Raw genomic sequence first — 21,325 nt, 5'->3', positions numbered from 1 at the left:
TGGGGCTGGGGAAAGAGCTGAGTCTCCTTTAATCAAATGCCATCATTAGGACTCTTGGCTGTCTCATTGAGTGTTTTTCTTCCAAGCTGCGAGCTTCCCTCCAGGATGCAAACCTGTCCTATAGCACATTAGCATTATCTGAATTACTCATGCAGAAGTGCAGAGATGCTATGATGGAAGAAATGCTGTTTGGTTTGTGAAATGAGCCGTGTGTGTCCTGGGACAGAAGTGGGGTGCTGAGACCTGACGAAAGGGTGAGACATGTCATGGTCCGCGGTGGATCCCTCTGTTCTCAGCAGTGCCTGGTGGCTTTTCAGGGTTACATGGCAGTGTGATCAACCTCCATCTCAGAAAGGTGCCAGCCCAGGGCAGCTGGAGCAAGACAGAGGGACAGAGCAGCTGCCCTCACTCTGCACTGACCCACAGGCATCCTCTGGTCTCGCAGGACTCGCTCTGTTCTCTCTGAGTGCAGCAGAAATGCTGAGGGTTTCTGACACCCAACAACACTCTCCAGGGGAGTTCAATGATTGGACTACATGATCTTTCGGGGTCCCTTCCAATCCCTAATATTCTGTGATTCTGCAAAGCTGTCAAAACCCCAATCATTTCAAACTTCATTTTACCATCCTGTTCCATTCTCTGTGACAGTGCAGATGCTGACAGGCCCTTCTGCACCAGCAGCAGTTTCAGATGACAACTTTGAACCCCAGGTGTGTCGCCTGCCCCCCGTTCCATGACCCCTGCTGCAGAGCAGGGCTGACTCCTGGGCAGCCAGCGGGCACAGGCCCTGCTCCTCACGGCACCTCCAGCCAGCACCACCCAGGGCTCAGCCACGGACCCGAAGGAAGGTCTGGAAAAGGACAAGGGGTGTGGAGCAGGGGAGGGTGTGTGAGAAATGGCTTTGATTTTCCTCAGAGAAGTCTCCCCTAACTTATCACTATCTTTTGCTCCTGTGACAGTGCCCCATGCTCATCAGCAAATGTGCAACAGCAGCTCCATCACCCAGTTCCTCCTCCTGCCCTTCACAGACACACGGGAGCTGCAGCTCTTGCACTTCTGGCTCTTCCTGGGCATCTACCTGGCTGCCCTCCTGGGCAACGGCCTCATCATCACCACCATAGCCTGTGACCAGCACCTCCACACCCCCATGTACTTCTTCCTCCTCAACCTCGCCCTCCTCGACCTCGGCTCCATCTCCACCACTGTCCCCAAATCCATGGCTAATTCCCTCTGGGACACCAGGGCCATCTCATACTCGGGATGTGCTGCCCAACTCTTTTTTTTCTTTTTCTGTGCTACAGCAGAATATTCACTTCTCACCATCATGTCCTATGACCGCTACGTTGCCATCTGCAAACCCCTGCACTACGGGACCCTCCTGGGCAGCAAAGCTTGTGTCCACATGGCAGCAGCTGCCTGGGCCACTGGGTTTCTCTATGCTCTGCTGCACACGGCCAATACCTTTTCACTGCCGCTGTGCAAGGGCAATGCCCTGGACCAGTTCTTCTGTGAAATCCCCCAGATCCTCAAGCTCTCCTGCTCACAGTCCTACTCCAGGGAAGCTGGGCTCCTTGTGGTTAGTGTCTGTTTAGGATTTGGGTGTTTTGTGTTCATTGTGGTATCCTATGTGCAGATCTTGAGGGCCGTGCTGAGGATCCCCTCTGAGCAGGGACGGCACAAAGCCTTTGCCACGTGCCTCCCTCACCTGGCCGTGGTCTCCCTGTTTGTCAGCACTGGCATGTTTGCCCACCTGAAGCCCCCCTCCATCTCCTCTCCATCCCTGGACCTCGTGGTGTCTGTTCTGTACTCAGTGGTGCCTCCAGCAGTGAACCCCCTCATCTACAGCATGAGGAACCAGGAGCTCAAGGATGCCCTGTGGAAATTCATATCTTAGTGTTTTCTGAAGCAATAAACTGTCCATCTGCTTCTACATAGCAGTTTTAATGTAACTAGTTACAGGTCCAGTCTCTCATCTGTATTTTCTGTTGTTATTAGCCTTTTTTTAAATTGTGATAACATTTTCATCCCCTTTCTAATTCACTGTCTGCTTTTCTTTTATAACCCCTGGCTGTGTAAATGAGGATCCATGATCTGTGTGTATTTAAACAAAATAAAGCATCCTGTAGTGACTTCATTTTCACTATATCCTTCCTGCAAGGCCTGTTTGGAGCTGCAGGGACAGTTCCTGTGTGCATGGGAGGAGGGGAAGATAGTCCAGCCTGGCAGCCCTGCCAGGGAGCACCAGCGCTTGGCCTTCCAGAGCTGTTCACGTTCCACTCCCACACTCTCCTTCTCATCCCTTGTGTTGGTGCAAGGCCTGAGTGCTCTGGCAGCCTGGTCACCGTCCTGCTGTGTGTCAGTCCTGTGAGCGCTGGCAGGGACAGGCCATGGGCACTGCTGTGACAGAGCTGGCCTCAGAACAGCCTTTCCAGAAAGAAAGGTGATCTCCTATGGTCAGGGCCAGAAGGTTTAGCTCTTCTTACAAAGATTCTCTCAAGAACATGCCCAAAAAAGTGGCCACAGATGCAAACACCAGTGTCCAGCTGCACAGTGTGTGTGTGCAGGGCTGGGCACTCAGCAGTGTCCTCTCACAGCCAGGCCTCCTGCCAGAGACCTGCAGGACCAGCAGAGCAGGGGCTGGGCTGTGCCCCTGTGCACTGGACACCCCGTGGAAGCTGCCCCAGGGCATCGTCATGGACTGGCCCCTCACAACCTCCATTTCCAGCACTGCTCTGTCACACCAGCTTGGAGAATTTGTTCCTGAATGGGTAGGTCAGAAGTCCATGTTTGCATTGTACAGATGAGATGTGAGCACGCACATCATGTACATGAGGTGAGATGAAACCGAGTGAGCACAAACACCATCAGCTATTCCTGGGAACTCCATGAAGGCCTGTGGGACAGACAGTGTCCCAAGATCACTTCACACTGGAAGTAACAGCTCATGGGAAACCACCCACTGGGATCTTCTTCCTTGAACTGTGATCCCCGTGTCCATTCCTCATGACGTGGGACATCTCAGATGAGTGCAGAGCAGGGTGACACACCACAGGGCTGAGGTGTCTCACATCCCTTTGAGTGGCAACAGGAGGTCAGAGAGACACTGTGACTCCTGCCTCTGTGAGTAAAAGGGACAGACTCTGTCTCTGAACATCTCTGGGTGCATAAGCAGTCCTGAGACCAGCTCAGACATGGATGCCTGATGGAACCCTGGCATTTCTGTGTGTGACTCCGGGAACAAACCCCACTGGCCCAGGGAGATTCATCTCAGCTCCCTTGGACAGGCTCATTGCAAGTGCTCCTGTCTGCTATGTCACCCTTTCCCATGATTCTGGATTGTGCTTTCAAAAGTGACCGCAGAAACACGGGAGTTCTGAGGTCCTGGGGAACGGAAGATGTCAAACCCATCTTCAAGAAGGGCAGGAAGGAGAATTTGAAGAATTACAGGCTGTTATTCCGTCCCTGGGAAGGGAATAGGCCGCATCTTCCTGCACCAATCTCCAGGCACCTGAAGGACAAGAAAGGGATTGCTGAACCAAAATGAGCAGAAAACCCAGTGAGTCCCAAGAAATGCTCTGAACCCATTCCAGAGCTTTAGACCCCCGGGAAAGAGCTCAGTGACAGTGCAGCCCATGCAGTTGCATCTGTGTCCCTCACTGAGCAGCACAACCAGTGTGGAGTCACCCCATGGTCCTGCAGCCAACCTGCTCTGTAGAGCATCAGTGCCAGGTTGGGGCCCTGTGGGGAGCACAGGGAAGGGGCCAGGAGCACCAGACCAGATCAGAGGAGGGATGGGGGGAGATCAGACAGGAGCTGACCGGGGCTGGAAATTGCCTTGGAGAGAAAAATGCTGGTGTTCAGCTGCCCCAAGATAATACCCAGAGTTCAGGGTGCAGGGCCAGAAGTCCTTGCTGTCCTGGTGCTTCACCAGGCCCTGGAAGTAGCTGGAGAAGGATTGGTGTCCCCCACTTGCAATCTTTTAGTGCATCATCCCTCGTGAAGGGTGGCATGGAAAGCAAGTCTGGGACTCTGTGTCAGGATTTGCACCGAAGAAAGTATTCGCCCAGAAGCCACATCATTTTGCTCTGGTACTTCAGTCCTGGTGCTCATCACATGTCCTTAAGACAAACTTATGCACCCCTCTTGTCAACCTTACCCCAAAAGTCACCCCTAGACAAGGCTCCTGAGCTGGGGCCGAGCTGGAGAACTGGGGTCCAGCTGTGACCAGAGGAAGGACAAGGCCTGTCCTGGGTCCTCTAAAGGGCCAGCAGCCTCTGATCTCCACCAGAAAAGGCAGCATGCAGGAAACTGTAGACCATCCCCAAGCCCATTGGAGGCCCTTAGGAAGAGTTCCTCTCTCCAAATATCCAGCCCAGCTTGTTGCTGCACGAACAACCAGGAGAAACTGCCCCAGGACCCTCATTCCAGACCCCATCTCCTCCACCCCATACAGGCAGTGCTCTCCCCCTTGTCACTGAGGTGGTTCCAGGGACCCAAGGGACACCTGTGGGGAGGAGATGTTGGGTAGGGACAAGGTGTCCTTCAGTGCTCCTCATGGTACCTCCTGCTGGGCTTTGTGCCGCTGGTCACAACCCTCTGAGCCTGGCTGTTCAGTCAGTTCTCAGTGGTGCTAAACAGGAATATGCCCATGAGCACATTGGGCTGCACTGGGAGGAGCGTGGCCACCCAGCCAAGGGCAGTTATTGTCCATCTTGACTCCGCACTGGTGTGGTCACATCTGGAGCGGGGTGTCCCAGTGGGAGGTTCCCCACTCTGGAGAAACGGGGAGGAGCTGTCGTGTGGCCAGAGACAGTCTGGGTCATGTGTGGAGATGTTGAGAGACCCAAACTTCTTTAGCCTGGTGAAGTGGAGGCTGAGGAAACGTGCTGTTTTTACTGAGATTGAGTTAATTTTCTTCATGCATTTTGAATCTCTCTCCTTCATAGCTACTACAGTCTTTTGTTTAGATTTGCTATGAGAATAATAACGCTGTTTCTTCCCTGGGATAGAGTTAATTTTTTCTTTTAGCAGCTTTACAGTGTTTGCCATTTGGTATGAAAGGAATGTCAGAACTCACTGATATCTTGGCTGTTGTCAGGGAAACCAAGGACTTCTTTGGCCATCCAGCTGCAGATGCAAATTGGCAGGAGGGGACACAGACAGGACAGCACCTGGATTGACATGCAGGCTGATCAATGAAATATTCCCTGTGATTAGCGTCATGCTCAGTATAAAGCCGGAGCTGGCTTTTAGGGCTTGTTACATCCGTTATTTGGGGTTTTCCTGCTGGTTTGGTTAGTTCCATTCAGAAGTTTCATTCTGTCTGGAGTTCGATGTTAGTTCGGCCTTTTGCTGTTCTGCCATTTTGCAGTTGGCCCTTGGGCCTTTCTGCGTGTCGCCTTTTTGCTCTCTCTTGCTGGGATCAGCTGTTCAGGACCAAGGTGCTCCCTTCTGCAGGACTGTCTGTTCTGTGTGACTGGAGTTACATGAGGGATTGCACGGAGTATGTTTTCTTAATTTAATTTATCTATTTCTATTTAATTTACCTTGACTATTAGTGAAACCAAGGACTTCTTTGGAGTCCAGCTGCAGGTGCAAATTGGTAGGAGGGGGCACAGACAGGACAGCACCTTGATTGACACCCAAGTCAATCAATGAGCTATTCTCTACCATTAGCATCATGCTCGGTATAAAGCTGGAGATGCCTTTTCCAGCTAGTTCATTTCAGTTTTCCGGCTACTATGGTTAGCTCTGTTGGGCTTGCACTGAGTAGCGTATATTTTACTTTATGTATATTGTAGTATAAGTATATTATTATTAGTAGTGTATTATTTTTATTGTTTTTATTGTCATCTTATGTTTTTTTCTAAACCCACAAGTTTCTCCCTTCCCTTTCAGTTCTCTCCCTTATCCCACTTGGGGACTGGAAGCAGGATGTGAGCAGCTCTCATGGTCTTAGTTGGTGGCTGTGGTAAAACCATGACAAGAAAGAGTAGTAGTAGCTTCAGAAATCTTGAAAATCACTTTCCAAGATGATGGCATGCTTGTTTGGTTGGTTTTTTTTTTGGTAATGGGAAACAGCATGAGAAAGGAAAACCATCAGAAACTGCAGCTCTGGAGGTCCAGAGTGGACCTCAGGACAAAGAAATGTCACTCTGAGCACAGTACTAAGGTCATTCAGAAGGACTCTGGATCAGCCATGGCTTTGTGTTTCAAGGAACAGCTGGTGGGGATGGAGAGACAGCAGCACGGGTGGGGACACACTGGGGTGAGAACAAGCTGGGGAAGCGCATGGGGTGTCTGCAGCCTGTGGGGAAACAGCCACAGGCCTGAGACAGTGTAGGATGGACTGTGGTGGAGATGGCCAAGGGTGCTGGCAAGGCTGCATGTCCCTGAAAGCCCCGAGGTCTTTGTCCCCTTGGCTATGGCCGATGTCCCTGACAGCGAGGCCAAAGAGGAGACACATGGTTGTCATGGCCATGGCGCCCCATTGCCTCCTTGCACCCCCCAGGGAGTGTCACACCATTGTCCTGCACTGGGCATCATCCCCACATCCCCAGGAAGAGCCCTGAGACACACACGTGAGGGACAGGATCTCCCTTCCCAGGGGCAGGGGCTCAAGGCTTGGCCATTGTCCTTCATCAAGCAAATCAAGGGTTTTCTCAGCATCAGAGCTGCTGCACTTTGCCTTTGCCTGATGCAATCACTGCCTCCAATGATCTGCTCTAACGAGTCCCTGGGGAGGCTTTGTCAGTAACAGCCCTCAGTGGGGCCCATTAATGCTTCAAGGTACTTTGGGCTTTGCTTCTGACTTGGGCTTCTTGAGGAGATTCTTCAGTCTGTCCTTGGTATCTGAGGTTCATGGACTCAGCACCAAATACACCATGGGGCTCATTAAAACACAGAAAGCCCTAACAAGCCATGTTTCCTTCCTAATTTTCTTCCAATCTTCAAGACTTGTAGAACTAACTGGAGAGGTTTCAATGGGACACTTACTGATGAAGATTTCAAAGAAGATTTCATAAAGGAGGGGTTTTTCTTTCAAGGGTATTTTCTGTCATTTTTCAGTGTGTAGAAGAAGTGACAGCAGCATTCTGCAATGGACATTGATCCAGAGGGTCTCCTGAAGCCATCTGGACAGGCAGGAGAACAGTCCCTTGAGGCTGGACACTGTATGGACACCCTTGCTCCTCACCCCCCACCCCCAGTCTGCCCGTTCCCTCCTTGGCCACCTGGGACTTGCATCACTTTTCCTCACATCAGACTTCTGCACTGAGCTCTGCAGGTGGATGCTGCAGCTCCTGCACACCAGCTCCCACCTGCTCTCCTGTGTAAACACTACACAATTTCATAAACACTAAACCACTTTCCTCAACTGTGTGTGTGAGCTGGATCTAATGAGGTCCACCATCCACACGGGACATCCACACAAGAACTGTTTTAGACAGAGAGATAGGAAAGGATATATATAAACACAATTAACCTGTTGACTACGATGTTAATTAGACCTCTGAAGAATGGGGCAAGTTTGTAACTCCCTGAAGCTCAAAGCAGAAAGCAGAGAGTTGAGAGGCAACTGAGTGACCAAAGAGCAAATGGAGGAGGAAACCTGAGAGCACTGGGAAGGGCAAACGTCCAGACAGTCTGCTGGAAAGTTGTCCTTTGACATGGACATTTAATCAGGAGAGGTGGAAACTCCTGAATGATGACAGAGATGAAATAAAGGAGTGTTGGTAATAGAAGTACAGGGGAAGACCAATAATTGTTTTTGTACCCTTAGTACACTTCCTGATAATTCACTTTTTAGCATTTTTTTGTGTTTGTGGTGGGGGTTTTTTTGTTTGTTTTGGATTTTTGTTTTAATATGTTAAAAATAAGCCAACAAAAACCCCCAGAAACAAACAAACAAAACAAACAAAAAACAGAAATAAAAACCCAAACCAAACCCAAAAACAACAACAACAACAAAGTGCACCTTTCCAGGCAGACATCAGTCATCAGTTGTCTCACCATAAACAGCCAGGGCCATTTTCGGGGCCCCAGTGCACCTGAGGTGCTGGCCTGGGATTGGCATCTATCACAGAGGACCTGGGGAGACCAGAGCACCTTGCGATGCAGGGGGAGCCTGGGCAGGGGTTCCCGGGGCATCTACACTGGCACCAGGTGTTTGTGTCCCTGGAGCTGAAGACATTTGTGTCCTAAATCCATTCCCAGTTCTGGAAAACTCCTTGCTTTTCAAAGAAAAGAAACCCTCCCAAAGAAAAAAAGAAAAATAAAGACAAGTATGTTGACACCTTCCTTTGCTTTGGATCTTTGTCTTCAGTTCTTCTTATTTTAATTTTCATTGACATTAACTGACATCTGATGGGCCTGCAGGCATTAAGCCAAGATCATTTTGTGTCTTGCTTAGCACCCCATGCCCTCTAAACCTTCCCTGCCCAGGACTCCTCACACTTTGCCCAGAGCGAGTCACACTGAGCTGTTGGCTGGTTCACTGGTTGAGATGTTGGTTTAGATGGTCACCTACAGCACAGCTGGACTCATGGCCCATAATCATCTGCTCTGCTTCTATTAGAAACAGAGCCCAGCATCAAAATGGGATCGTTAGGAGAACTGAGGTTGAAGGGACCTCAGGAGTCTGCAGTCCAACCTGTCACAAACTGGGTCAGACCAAGGTGTTCAACCTTGATTCAATCAGAGATTGAAAACCTGCAAGGACAGAGCCTGTGCAGCCTCTCTGGGTGACCTGAGACAGCACTTGGCTGAGCTCCTGGGGAAAAAGCTTTTCCTTATGTCCTGGCTGAACCTCTCTCACCTTCCACCCATTCTCTTCTGTGCTTCTACCACATACCATGATGAAGAGCCTGGCTGCGTGTTCTCCGTGACCTCCTGTAAAAGTCGGTCCAAAGAACAGTATTTCCCTCAACATCACCATCAGGGACTTGGAGAACAGATACCCTGACAGAAAGAATTGGACAATGGCTTGGAGAGAGGCCTGAGGAAAAGAACTGTGTTGCACAGGTCTCTCTGACCCGGGGGCTACAGGTAACAATGGCTGCTGTACGGATTCCACCTGCTGCCGCAGCCAGACTTGTCCCCACCTCCTAAAAGGAATTGTGTTCTACAGGTCTCTCCCACCTGGGGACAATAACTGCTGTCCAGAAGATGGATTTCACCTGCTGCCTCAGCCAAACTTGCCCCCACCTCCTCCCTGCTACTAAGGCCAACAAAGAAGAGCATGGGCAGAGGCTTGACGAAGGTCTTGATGTCACCCAGCGGACCAGTAAGAGACCCCTGAACCGAGGCGACGCAGTCGGGTTCTGGCAAGCGAAGCGGGGACTCTTCAGGCCAGCGCAGTTAAGCCTGGATGGTGAAAAAAAGGCGGTGACTGGCCTCAATCCCTGGGAGCGAGGTGGGGCGAAGAAGCATAAAAGACAATTCCCAAGTGGACATCATGGAGCTCACACCACCAAAGGATCATGCGTCATGACGGAGGACCAGCAGGACGCTGCTTTTGGGACCTGAGACCATAGGGACGCCTTTGGAACTCGTGGTGGTAGCTAATCCTCTTTCCCCCTTTTTTTTTCTCTTTCTCTTTTCTCCACTTTCTCTATCGCGTGCCGATTTACAGACAAAATAATAAAGTTAACACTGTTTGGTTGGATTATGACCCCTTGGCATTTTGGTCGCTTCGAGATCAAAGTAAATGAACCATCACGAGTCCATCAACGAATGGACTGTGACATTAAATTTGTGTCATGGACAGGAGTACTGTGTGGTCTGTAATAGGGGAAGAAAGTTTCGCTCCAGCCACACCTGGCCCTACACCCGATAAGGTGAGAGGTGTCCAGAAAGCAAGGGGGGGGCGATTCAGATTTCCCACACACCACACACACCTTGGTGTTGAGCACTCCAAACTTGAGTTGAGGGCTCTGTCTCTGGGATCTCAAAGTGCAAAAACGGGTGTTGTTCTCATGTTGATGAGAATTGCCTGCCAGGGATAGTGAAGGGGCAATCCTGTGTCTTCGTGTAACTATGTTGAGCCTTCCCATAGCAGATTTTTGGCCCCTCCAACCACTCGGGAAAGAGAAGGGTGACACAGCAGTTGCTGTGCTTTTGTATAACTAAGTTGTCCCTTCCTGAAGTGGGTTTGGTCCCTTCATAATAAGAATGACTGAAAAGGCTGATAATCAAGATTTTTGGTTAGGGAAAGATAGAGACTCGTTCTACACACTTTTAGCAAAGTATGGGGCTCGACCCTCTGTATCTGGAGAAGACTGGGCTCGTGATAATTGGGCTGATTTACAGAGTGTAGTGGACCGAGTGATTTCTCTACAGGCTAAGTCTAAGTTTAGATCAGATAACAGCAAAGCTACAGCCTGTGCTGTCCGAGGAGCCACCCTAGTCGCAGTGATTGAAGATCGCCTCAGGCAGCGTAGTAATGAAAGCAAAATTATAGAATCCCTTGAAAATCTGGTGCAGATTTTGCAAAAAACAATATCCAATTTAGAACAATTAGAAAATTGTTCACAACAATTAGAAAAAGAGGGAAGAAAACCGCTCATTAAAAGCTACTCTAAAGGAAGAATGTTTAAGAAACACGGGAGTGCTGAGGGAGCGGGAGCTAGAGGAGAAAAGTATCCAACAAATAAATCAAATTTACCCTCTGAAAGAATTGGAGGAGGCGAGAAAACGTCATGAGGAATACCCACACGTGAGACCCTTAGTGAAAACAGAATATTTTCATGCAAATGAAGAGGATACTGACCCTCACATTACAACTAAGCAAACACCTTACACTGCCACCGAGCTGGCCAAGCTAAAGAGAAGGTATGGTTGCCTCCCTAAAGAACCTGAAATGGAGTACGTGTGGCACATATCCCTAACTGGGGGAGACCAAATTCAGTTAAGTGAACAGGAAGCTAATGGTTACTGGGGGCATGGAGTTTTCTTAACAACTGGTGACAGACGTGCCCCATGGTCCCTAACCCAGCGAGCTGCTTATTGGGCTGGAGGGCTAAACCCTTTAGATAGGGGAGAGCCCCTGGCAATCACTGGCACACCTGATCAATTGCTAGAAAGTGTACACAAAGCAGCCTGCTTGCAAATGATACATGAATGAAAATTGATTCCCGAATGTGAATCCTCAATGATGCTGCCGGTGAGTCCTGACATGATGACTGCCTTGACAAGGGGACTCCCAGAGTCACTTAAACCTTCAAAGGACAATTGCATTGATGAGCCCAGTAGAAAGATTGGAAGGTTTGATCAGAAGCCAGGGTACCAGAAGTGGGAGCCAGAGGGATGGAGCTGACACTGCCATTGATTCACCCTTCACCCCTGCCCCGACTTCCCCCAACCAACCAAATACTAAAAAGGTGTGGACGTGGGGGGAAGCAGCACAAGAATTGATACATTATATAATAGGAAATATGGCCCTGTAAAAATCCTAGATGAAAGGTCAAGAGCAATCCATCATATTGAAGGAAAGAATCTGCCCCTTTCTACTGGTACTGCTGCTGCTACCAGTGCTGCGAGAAAGCAGCATCCACATATTAAAAGAGGAAAGGGAGAAAAACCTAAGATCTGACAACAACGGTGGTTTTTAGGAATTAAAAAGGGAGTTCCCAGAGATATAATAAAGGGCTTACCCCTTGATAAACTGAGTAAACTGGTATCAAGGTGGCGTAATCCAAAAGAACATTCACAGAGCATGAAAGAAGTCCTACCCATTACACCTTCAGCTCCCTCCTCCACCGAGGATGAAACTCTCCCAGAAACAGGAAAACGAGAATCTGCATTCCCTCCATTCCGCACTCATACCTGAGGGTGGGACGTGACAGGCTGTGGGCATTACAACATAGTCCAGAAGCTTCTTGGTCTCTCTGGGCACCTCCTTTGTTGAGGACCCTGTCAACTGACTGAGGGTCCCACCCCTCCTGCCCCCCAGCTGGTGCAGGTGAAGTCACCCTGCCCGGGGCAGGGGAGGATGTGACTGTCAGCACCTTGGTACCACCCTGGTGTGTACGTGGGGACAGGCACAGCGGGGCACAAAAGGTGCGAAGGAGCCATCGGCTGCCCTATTGAAGGCTCTGGATCTCAGGGGGATGTGCAACTGCCACAGTGGGGCATTGTGATGTCACTGGTGATGTCACAAAGGGCCCTGCCCAGGCACCCCTTTAAAAGCGGGGCAGGGGCAGCAGAGCTGCATCCTCTGGCAGGACAGGGAGGTGGCCACCCCACTGTGGCCCGCTCCTGGTGAAAGAGGAGACGTGATGGCAGCCAGACACGCTGCCATGGCCGGCACTGCTACCGGAGTCGCTCTCGCTGCCGCTATGTCCCATCCCTGGAAACTGTGAGGCCCCTAAGAGCCAAAATTTCCCATCCCTGCACACCTTGGGCCACTCAGGGTAAAATTTCCTGTCCCTGGACCCATTAGGTCACCAAGACCTAAAATGTCACATCCCTGCAACGCTTGGGTCACCGAGAGCCAGAATGTCCCATGCCAGACACCGGATATCCCCTCCCTGGAGACTCTGGGACCAAGACCTAAAATGTCCCATCCCTGGATCCAGGATGTCCCATCTCTAGACACTTTAGGCCACCCAGGCCCAGATATCCCATCTCTGGACCCCATGAAGCCACCAAGACCCAGGATGACCCATCCTTGGAAACTCTGGGGACACCAAGTCCTAAGATGTCCCATCTCCAGCCACCTTGGGCCACCAAGATCAAGATGTCCCATTCCTGGATACTTTGGGCCACCAAGACCTAAAATATCGCATCCCTGGATCAAATATGTCTCATGCCTGGAGACTTTGGGCCACCAAGACACAGGATGTCCCATCCCTAGACCCAAGATGTCCCATCTTCAGCCCCCTTGGGCTACCCAGGCCAAGATGTCCCATCCCTGGAAACTTTGGGCCACCAAGACCCAGGATGTCCCATCTCTGGATCCCTTAGGCCACGAAGAACTAAAATGTCCCATCCCTGGACACTTTGGGCCACCAAGATGAAGATGCCTCATCTCTGGACACTTTGGAACACGAAGACCAAGATGTCCCATCTCTGGACCCAAGATGTCCCATCTGCAGCCCTCTTGGGCCAACCAGACCCCTGATGTCCAATCCCTGGACCCCTTAGGCCAACAAGATGTCCCATGCCTGGACTCTGTGAGGCCATCAGGTGCCAAAATGCCCCATCCTTGGATCCTTTAGGTGACCAAGACCAAGATGTCTCATCCCTGAAAACTATGAGGTCACCAAGACAGAGGATGTCCCATGCCTGGACACATTTGGTGACCAAGACCTAAAATATCCTATGCTTGGGCTCCTTGGGCTACCAAGACCTAAAATGTCTCATCCCTGGACACTTTGGGCCACCAAGACCCAGGATATCTCATCCCTGGACTAAAAATGTCCCATTTGCAGCCATCTTGGGCCACCAAGACCGAAAATGTCCCAACCCTTGCACCCCTTGGACCAGCCAGGCCAAGATGTCCCATCCCTGGACACTGTGAGGCCACGAAGACCCGGGATGTCCCATCCCTGCACCCTTTGGGGACACCAAGTCCTAAGATGTCCCATCTCCAGCCCCCTTGAGCCAGCCAGGGCAAGATGTCCCAACTTTGGACCCCTTAGGCCACCAAAAGACCTAAAATGTTCCTTTCCTGGACCCACTGAGCCACCAAAACCCAGGATGTGCCATCCCAGGCTCCAGATGTCCCATCCCTGGACACTTTGGGCCACCAAGACCCAGGTTGTCCCATCTCAGGACCCAAGATGTCTCATCTGCAGCCATCCTGGGCCACCAAGACCTTAAATGTCCCAACCTTTGGACCCCTTGGAGCACCAAGGCCAAGGTGTCCCATCCCTGAACACTGTGAGGACACCAAGACCCAGGATGTCTCATCTCTAGATCCTTTGGGGACACCAAGTCCTAAGATGTCCCATATCCAGCCCCCTTGGGCCACCCAGACCAAGATTTCCCATCTCTGGACAACTTCGGCCACAAAGACATAAAATGTCCAATCCCAGACCCCGGATGTACCATTCCTGGAGACTTTGGGTGATCAAGACCTAAAACGTCCCATCCCTGGACCCCTCGGACCACCAAGACCAAAAATGTCCCATCCCTGGACCAGCTGGGCCACAGAGAGCAAAGGTGTCTCATCCCAGGCTCCAGATATCCCATCCCTGGACATTTTGGGCCAACCAGAGCCAAGATGTCCCATCCCTGGACCCCTTAGGCCAAAGAGACCAAGATGTCTCATCCCTGGACACTTTGGGCCAACAAGACCCAGGATGTCCCATCTCTGGACACAATATGTCCCATCTCCAGCCCCCTTGAGCCACCAATACCTAAAATGCCCCAATCCATGGACCACCCAGGCCAAGATGCCAATTCCCTGGACACTTTGAACCACCAAGACCCAGGATGTCCCTTTTCTGGACCCCTTAGGCCACCAAGATATAAAATGTCCAATCCCAGACCCCAAATGTCCCATCCCTGGACACATTTGGCCACCAAGATCTAAAATGTCCCATCCCTGGACACTTTGGGACACCCACGCCTAGATGTCCCATCCCTGGACACTGTGAGGACACCAAGACCAAGGATGTCTCATCCCTAGACCCTTTGGGGACACCAAGTCCTAAGATGTCCCACGTCCAGCCATCTTGGGCAACCAAGACCAAGATATCCCATCTTTGGACTCCTTGGGCCACTGTGAACCAAAATGACCCATCTCAGAGCTCCGATGCCCCATCCCTGGAAACTTTGGGCCACTGAGACCAAGATGTCCCATCCCTAGATCCAAGATGTCCCATCTCTGGACACAAAATGTCCTATCCCTGGACACTTTGGGCCACCAAGATGCAGGATGTCCCATCTCCGGAACTTTTAAGCCACCAAGACCCAAAATGTCCCATCTCCAGGCATCTTGGGCCACCAAGACCTACAGTGTCCCAACCCTTGGGCCCATTGGACCACCCAGGCCAAGATGTCCCATTCCTGAACACAAGAAGTCCCATCCCTGCACACTTTGGGCCACCAAGACGAGGATGTACCACCTCCAGTAATCTTGGTCCACCAAGACCAAGATATCGCATCACTGGACCCCTTGGGCCACTGAGACCAAGATGTCCCTTTCCTGGAGTGAAGATGTCCCATCTCTGGACCCAAAATGTCCCATCCCTGGACTCTTGGGGCCACCAAGACCCAGGATGTCCCAACCCTTGAACCCCTGGAGCTCCCGGGCCAAGATGTCCAAATCTTGCACCGAAGATTTCCCATCGCTGGACACTTTGGGCCACCAAGATGCAGAAAGTCCAATCTCCAGCCCCCTTGCTCCACCAAGACCAAGGTTGTGCCATCTCTGGACCCAAAATGTCCCATCTCCAGCGCCCTTGGGCCGTCAAGAGCCAAAATTTCCCATCCCTGGATATCTTGGGCAACTCAGCACAAGATGTGCCATCCCTGGAACCCTTAGGCCACTGGGACATAAAATGTCCCATATCTGGACACTTTGGGCCACCAATACTGAAAATGTTCTATCCTGGGACCCCTTAGACCACCAAGACCCAAGATGTCCCATCCTTGGACACTTTGGGGACAATAAGACCAAGGACATCCCTTCTCGGGACTCAAGATGTCCCATTTGCAGCCATCTTGAGCCATCAAGATGTTAAATGCCCCAACCCATGGACCACCCAGGCCAGGATGTCCCATCCCCGGACACTTTGGGCCACCAAGACCTAAACTGTCCCATCCCTGGACACTTTGGGACACCCAGGCCTATATGTCCCATCCCTGGAGCCTGTGAGGACACCAAGACGCAGGATATCCCGTCTCTGGACCCCGTCGGCTACCAAGATCAGGATGTCCCATGTCCAACCATCTTGGGACACCAAGACCAGGATGTCCCATCCCTGGACCACCTGGGCCACCCAGACCCAGGATATCTCATCCCTGGACTCAAATTGTCCCATCTCCAGCCCCCTTGGGCCATCAAGAGCCAAAATTTCCCATCCCTGTATCCTCTGGGCTACGCAGAGCAGGATGTCCCACCCCTGGACCCCTTAGGCCAACAAGACCTAGAATATCCCATCCCTGGACACTTTGGGCCACCCAGGTCAAGATGTCACATCCCTGGACCCTGTGAAGCCATCAAGACTCAGGATGTCCTATTCGTGGACACTTTGTCTCACCTCATCTAGAGGGTGGAGAATCCCAAGACCCCAACCATCTCCCCAAATTCACTCCACCTCATATGGAGGATGTTGAACCCCAACCAAGACCCCAAACATCTCTCCAACATTGTCCCACCTCATCTAGAGGGTGGAGAATCCCAAGACACCAAACATCTCCCGCAGTGTTGTCCCACGTTATCCAGAGGATGTTGAACCCCAACATCTCACCCAATTTTGTCCCATCTGGAGGATATTGAACCCCAAGACCCCAAACACCTCCCCAACTTCATGCCTTCTTCACCTGGAGGATGTTGAACCCCAACCAAGACTCCAAACATCTTTGCCAATTTTGTCCTACCTCATCTGCAATGTGGAGAACCCAGGACTCCAAAACATCTCCCGCAGTGTTGTCCCACCTGGGGGATGGAGTACCCAAGACCCAACCATCTCCCCCAACTTCATCTCTCCTCATCTAGCTGGTGGAGAACTCCAAGACCCCCAACATCTCCCTCAGTGTTGTCCCACCCGGAGGATGTTGAACCCCAACCAAGACCCACAAACATCTCCCCAACTTCATCCCTCTTCCCCTGGAAGGATGGAGACATGAACCACCTCCCCCAATGTTGTCCCACCTCACACTGACAACGTTGAACTCCAAGACTCCAAGATCTCCCCAACTTTGTCCCACCTGGAGGATGTTGAACCTCAACTGAGACCCCCAAACATCTCCCGAACTTCATCCAGCCTCATCTGGAGGATGGAAAACACAAGACCTTAACATCTCCCGTGAACTCCTCCTGATTGGTGAGTGGAGGGGGTGGGGCCTGTGGGTGGGGTCTGTGGGCGGGGCCTGCCAGGGGCAGTGGCCACTGCTGCTCTCCCAGGGAAGTTCGTCTGGATCCATTTTGGGGCCACCAGGAAGTTGGTGTCACCCAACAAGACGTGTGAGTGAGCGGAGGGCCCAGCAGGGGGCATCTAGTTGGCCGGCGTCTACTTGTCCATCATCCATCTGTCCATCCATCCATCCCTCCGCATGGCCATCTCTCCATCTCCTCATCCCACCGCCCACCTGACCCTCATTCTCCATCTCCTGGTGTCTCCACCCTCTGTCCATCTGTCCATCCCCATCTTCTCACCCACCTCCTGGTCCCTCCATCTCCATCTCCTGGTGTCTCCATCACCTCGTGTCTCTGTCCATCTGTCCATCCCGAGCTCCTCACCCACCACCCACCCAACCCTCCCTCTCTTGGTGTCTCTATCTCCTCATCCATCCATCTCCTCACATCTCCCTCTCCTGGCCCCTCCATCTCACAGAATCACAGAAATCAGGGATTGGAAGGTGTAAGAGTCGGTCCGAAGAACAGTACTTGCCTGAACATCACCATCAGGGACTTGGAGAACAGATGTCCTGATAGAAAGAATTGGACAATGACTTGGAGAGAGGCCTGACAAAAAAAGTTGTGTTATACAGGTCTCTCCAACCCAGGGGCTACAGGTAACAATGGCTGCTGTACGGATTCCACCTGCTGCCGCAGCCAGACTTGCCCCCACCTCCTAAAAGGAATTGTGTTGTACAGGTCTCTCCCACCTGGGGACTATAGCTGCTGTGCAGAAGATGGATTTTCACCTGCTGCCTCAGCCAAACTTGCCCCCACCTCCTCCCTGCTACTAAGGCCAGTGAAGAAGAGCATGCACAGAGGCTTGACGAAGGTCTTGAGGTCACCCAATGGACCAATAAGAGACCCCTGAGACACTTCTCACGGCACCTGAGACCCTTCTCACGGCACCTGAGACCATAGGGATGCGTTTGGATCTCGTAGTGGTAGCCAACCCTTTTTTTTCCCCCTTTCTTTTCTTTCCTTTCCTTTTTCTCCACTCTCTCTATCACGTGCCGCTTTACAGGAAAAATAAATAAAGAAACATTGATGATTGAATTACAACCCCTTGGCATTTTGATTGCCTTAATTTTGCGCTTCAAGATCAAGGTGAACGAAGCATCACGAGCCCACCACCGAATGGACCGTGACAGGCCTGGAGCACAAGTCTTATGAGGAGCAGCTGAGGGACATGAGGCTGTTTAGCCTGGAAAAAAAGAGACTGAGGGGAGACCTTATCGGTCTCTACAACTACCTGACAGGAGGTGGTGAGTGTTGGTCTCTTCTCCCAAGTAGCAAGTGATAGGAGGAGAGGAAAGGTTCTCACGTTGTGCCAGGGAAAGTTCAGACTGGATATTAGGAGACATTTCTTCATGGAAAAGCAGTGGAACAGGCTGCCCAGGGAAGTGGTGGAGTCACCATTCCTGGAGGTGTTTAGACGACATTTAATTGGGTTTCTTAGGGACATGGTTTAGTGCTAGAGTTGGGTTATGGTTGGACTCGATGATCCTGAGGGACTCTTCCAGCTGAAATTATTCTATAATTCTACTGACAAATCAAATTCAGGGTGGTTATTCCCTTTAATGCCAGTTACAGGTCTGCAGTGTTACGTGAGGTGCCAAGGCTCTCCCACACCCCTACATGCACTGGGCTGGGACAGCGATGGTCCTGTCCAGGGCAGCCATCCCCATCCACAGTGAGTGTGGGACAGACACCCCAGACAGCACTGCAGACAGATTTGGTGCCTTTGTGCAAGAAACTCATTCCCACCTCTGAAGCATCGCAAGATCTGTCCCTTCTCTATCCAGTAGATGTAGGGCAGCCCTTGAATAGGAAGCGCTTCACACCGCAGTGTCCATGCGTATAGCTACACTTCCAAATCTCCTTTTTTTCTTTTCACAAACCAGTTCTCACCCCCTTGATAACACAATCAAAGAACAGACAAACTATTGTCACATTGGGCCTGTCAGCAGCATCTTGTCCTTCCTAGAGATCAGTGACACGTCTGCCCAAGTACCTCAGGGGCAGCAGAGACGCCACTGACAAAACACACGTTTCCTTCCAGGTCTGTCATTGCCAGCCCTGTTTCTCTCTGGCCTTGGGGACAGCAGGGCTTGCTCACTCTCCTGTTGCCCAATTTCAGCCCTAACTTTCCATCTGCCAAGCACTGTGACATTGCTCTGCTCTGAAGTCAAACCTTTGCACACATGGGGACCTGGATTCTTGAGACCAACCAGATTTCCCTAAGCCTCTCAGAGCTTGGCCGGGTGCTACAGCTGAGGTGCCACAGCCCAACTGTGCACTGATGCCCTGAGCCAAGGGCACAGCCAGGACAAGCTGCAGCCTGTGCTGTTTGACACCCATGGAGTCACCGCCAGGCGTGGTGGGACAAGTCACACAGCTTGGGGTGCTGCAATGGCTGGGTACAGGCTTTTCAGGAGAGACGGGCTGGAAGGGTCAGCAGTGGGGTTCCCTCAGAGTGAAGAAGTTGCTTGGATGTGTGGAGCTCCTTTATGTGGGGAGTGACCAGATGAGTTTTCCCTTGTGAGTGAGGGCACCAATGACAAAGCCTGTGGGGGCACATGGCCATGCCCCCCAACAATCTGGTGCCACCGAAAGTGGGGCACAGCAGTCAGGGAGAGGCACCAGGATAAGGAGGAGAAAGCAGCACTGAAAGACTGTCCTAGGGAAATTGGAAGTTATTTCCTTTTTCTTGAATAAACTCTGGATGGAACCCTGCTACTGCTGCCATTTTAGTGGCCTCTTCCTGGGCTCAGGAGAGTCCTGGAGGCTGAGGCCCCTTTTCTTTAGGGGTCACCGGGGGCTCCCCGGGCAAGTGGTCCCTGCCCTGGCTGGAATTGGAGGGACCGTGGCTGGAGCAGTCCAGGGAGAGTCCAGACCTGGAGAAACTTTGGGGTTCTACCATCAGGAATCTCCTGTTTCAAAAGGAGAAGCGGCCAGTCCTGTATCGGGGCAGGAGAATAACTCCATCCATCAGGACAGAGCAGGACCTGACACGCTGAGCAGCGACCCTGAGGAGAAGGGCCTGGGCACTACAAGGGCCGCCACACAAGCCCGTGCTGCACGCTCACCATGAACACGGCAGCTGCACCCGGGGCTGCATGAGGAGGAGCGTGGGGACCCAGACACCCGGAGTTCTCATCCCATTCGGTTCAGCACTGGTGTGACCCCACACACACGGGTGTGTGCCAGTGTGCGGCTCCCAGTTTGGAGAAGCAGGGAGGAACTGGAGAGTGCAGGGCTCTGCCAAGGCAGGGTTCAGGACCTTGTGCACATGGTGTGGGATGCTGAGGGACCTGGGCTGCTCTGGCCCAGCAGCGCTGGGGAGGCTGCAGCAGTGTAGGAGTAGCCTGAGAGTGCTGGAAGGGTGGTTTCAGAGAGGGTGGAGGTTTTCTTCATAGTGGGAAAGAGCATGAGAAAGAAATAATGGCACACAGTGCAGCTGGGGAGGTCCAGGCTGGACATGAGCAGCAAGGAATGTGAGTGGAAGGGCAGTGCTGTGGTGGAGCAGGTCACCCAGAGGGAGTCTGCATCAGCCCAAGGCTTTGTGCTTCAAGGAACAGCTGGGGAGGATGGAGAGAGATCAGCAAAGGAAGGAAGATGCTCAGACAAGAGCAAGGTGGGGCAGCAGGGGGGATGTGTCCAGCCTGCAGGGCAAGAGGTGCAGGGGATGCCACAGCATAGGACAGGCTGTCGTGGAGAGGATCAAGGGACGTAAAGAGGCTGAAAGCCCCCACAAGACATGAGCTCCTTCTCCCCTTGGCTGTGGCTGTTGTCTCCACCTCTGATGCCTGTGAGGAGACACCTTGTCCTTACAGCACAGGGGCCTCATGGCCTCCTTGTCCCCAGCCAGGAACCTGGGAGGTGTGGGACCATAGTCCTGCCCTTGGCCTTGCACAGCCCCACATCACACTGTCCCAGGAAGGGCCCTGGGCAACGTGGGAGGGACAGGATCTGCCTTCCCAGGGCTGGGGGTCAGGGCTTGGCCCTTTGGTTAATGAAACACATCCAGGTTTACTCAGCATCAGAGAGACCTTCACCTTGCTTGTCCTGACCTGCCATCTCTGCCTCCAGTTTTCTTCTCTAACCAGACCCTGGGGTCAGTTCCTCAGTAGTGTTCCTCAGGGGGACCATTAACATTACAAGAAACTTCGAAGTTTGAATCTGACTTGGACTTCTTGAGAGGTTTCTTCAGCTTCCTCCAGGGTCTGAAGTTCATAGGCTCAGCACCAAACCCAC

At 51.9% G+C, this 21,325-nt stretch overlaps 1 protein-coding gene across 1 annotated transcript; it reads left to right on the top strand.

The window, feature by feature from the left end:
- The first annotated feature begins 979 nt into the window (after window positions 1-979).
- LOC135999373 (olfactory receptor 14A16-like) lies at window positions 980-13,176 on the top strand. Its single transcript, XM_065652930.1, has 2 exons — window positions 980-1,870; window positions 13,144-13,176. The coding sequence occupies exons 1-2, from the start codon at window positions 980-982 to the stop codon at window positions 13,174-13,176; spliced, it is 924 nt and encodes a 307-aa protein (XP_065509002.1).
- The last annotated feature ends 8,149 nt before the right edge of the window (window positions 13,177-21,325 follow it).

This window comes from Caloenas nicobarica, chromosome 28 (genome assembly GCF_036013445.1).
Source record: "Caloenas nicobarica isolate bCalNic1 chromosome 28, bCalNic1.hap1, whole genome shotgun sequence".
Taxonomy (NCBI): Eukaryota; Metazoa; Chordata; class Aves; order Columbiformes; family Columbidae; genus Caloenas; species Caloenas nicobarica.
This window is presented reverse-complemented; position numbering and strand designations above follow the sequence as displayed.

Coding starts and splice junctions, on each gene's coding strand:
- LOC135999373 (XM_065652930.1), top strand. CDS start 980: ATGTGCAACAGCAGCTCCATCACCCAGTTCCTCCTCCTGCCCTTCACA. Junction 1,871..13,143: donor GGAACCAGGAGCTCAAGGAT/GCCCTGTGGAAA, acceptor TGGACCCCTTAG/GCCAACAAGATGTCCCATGC.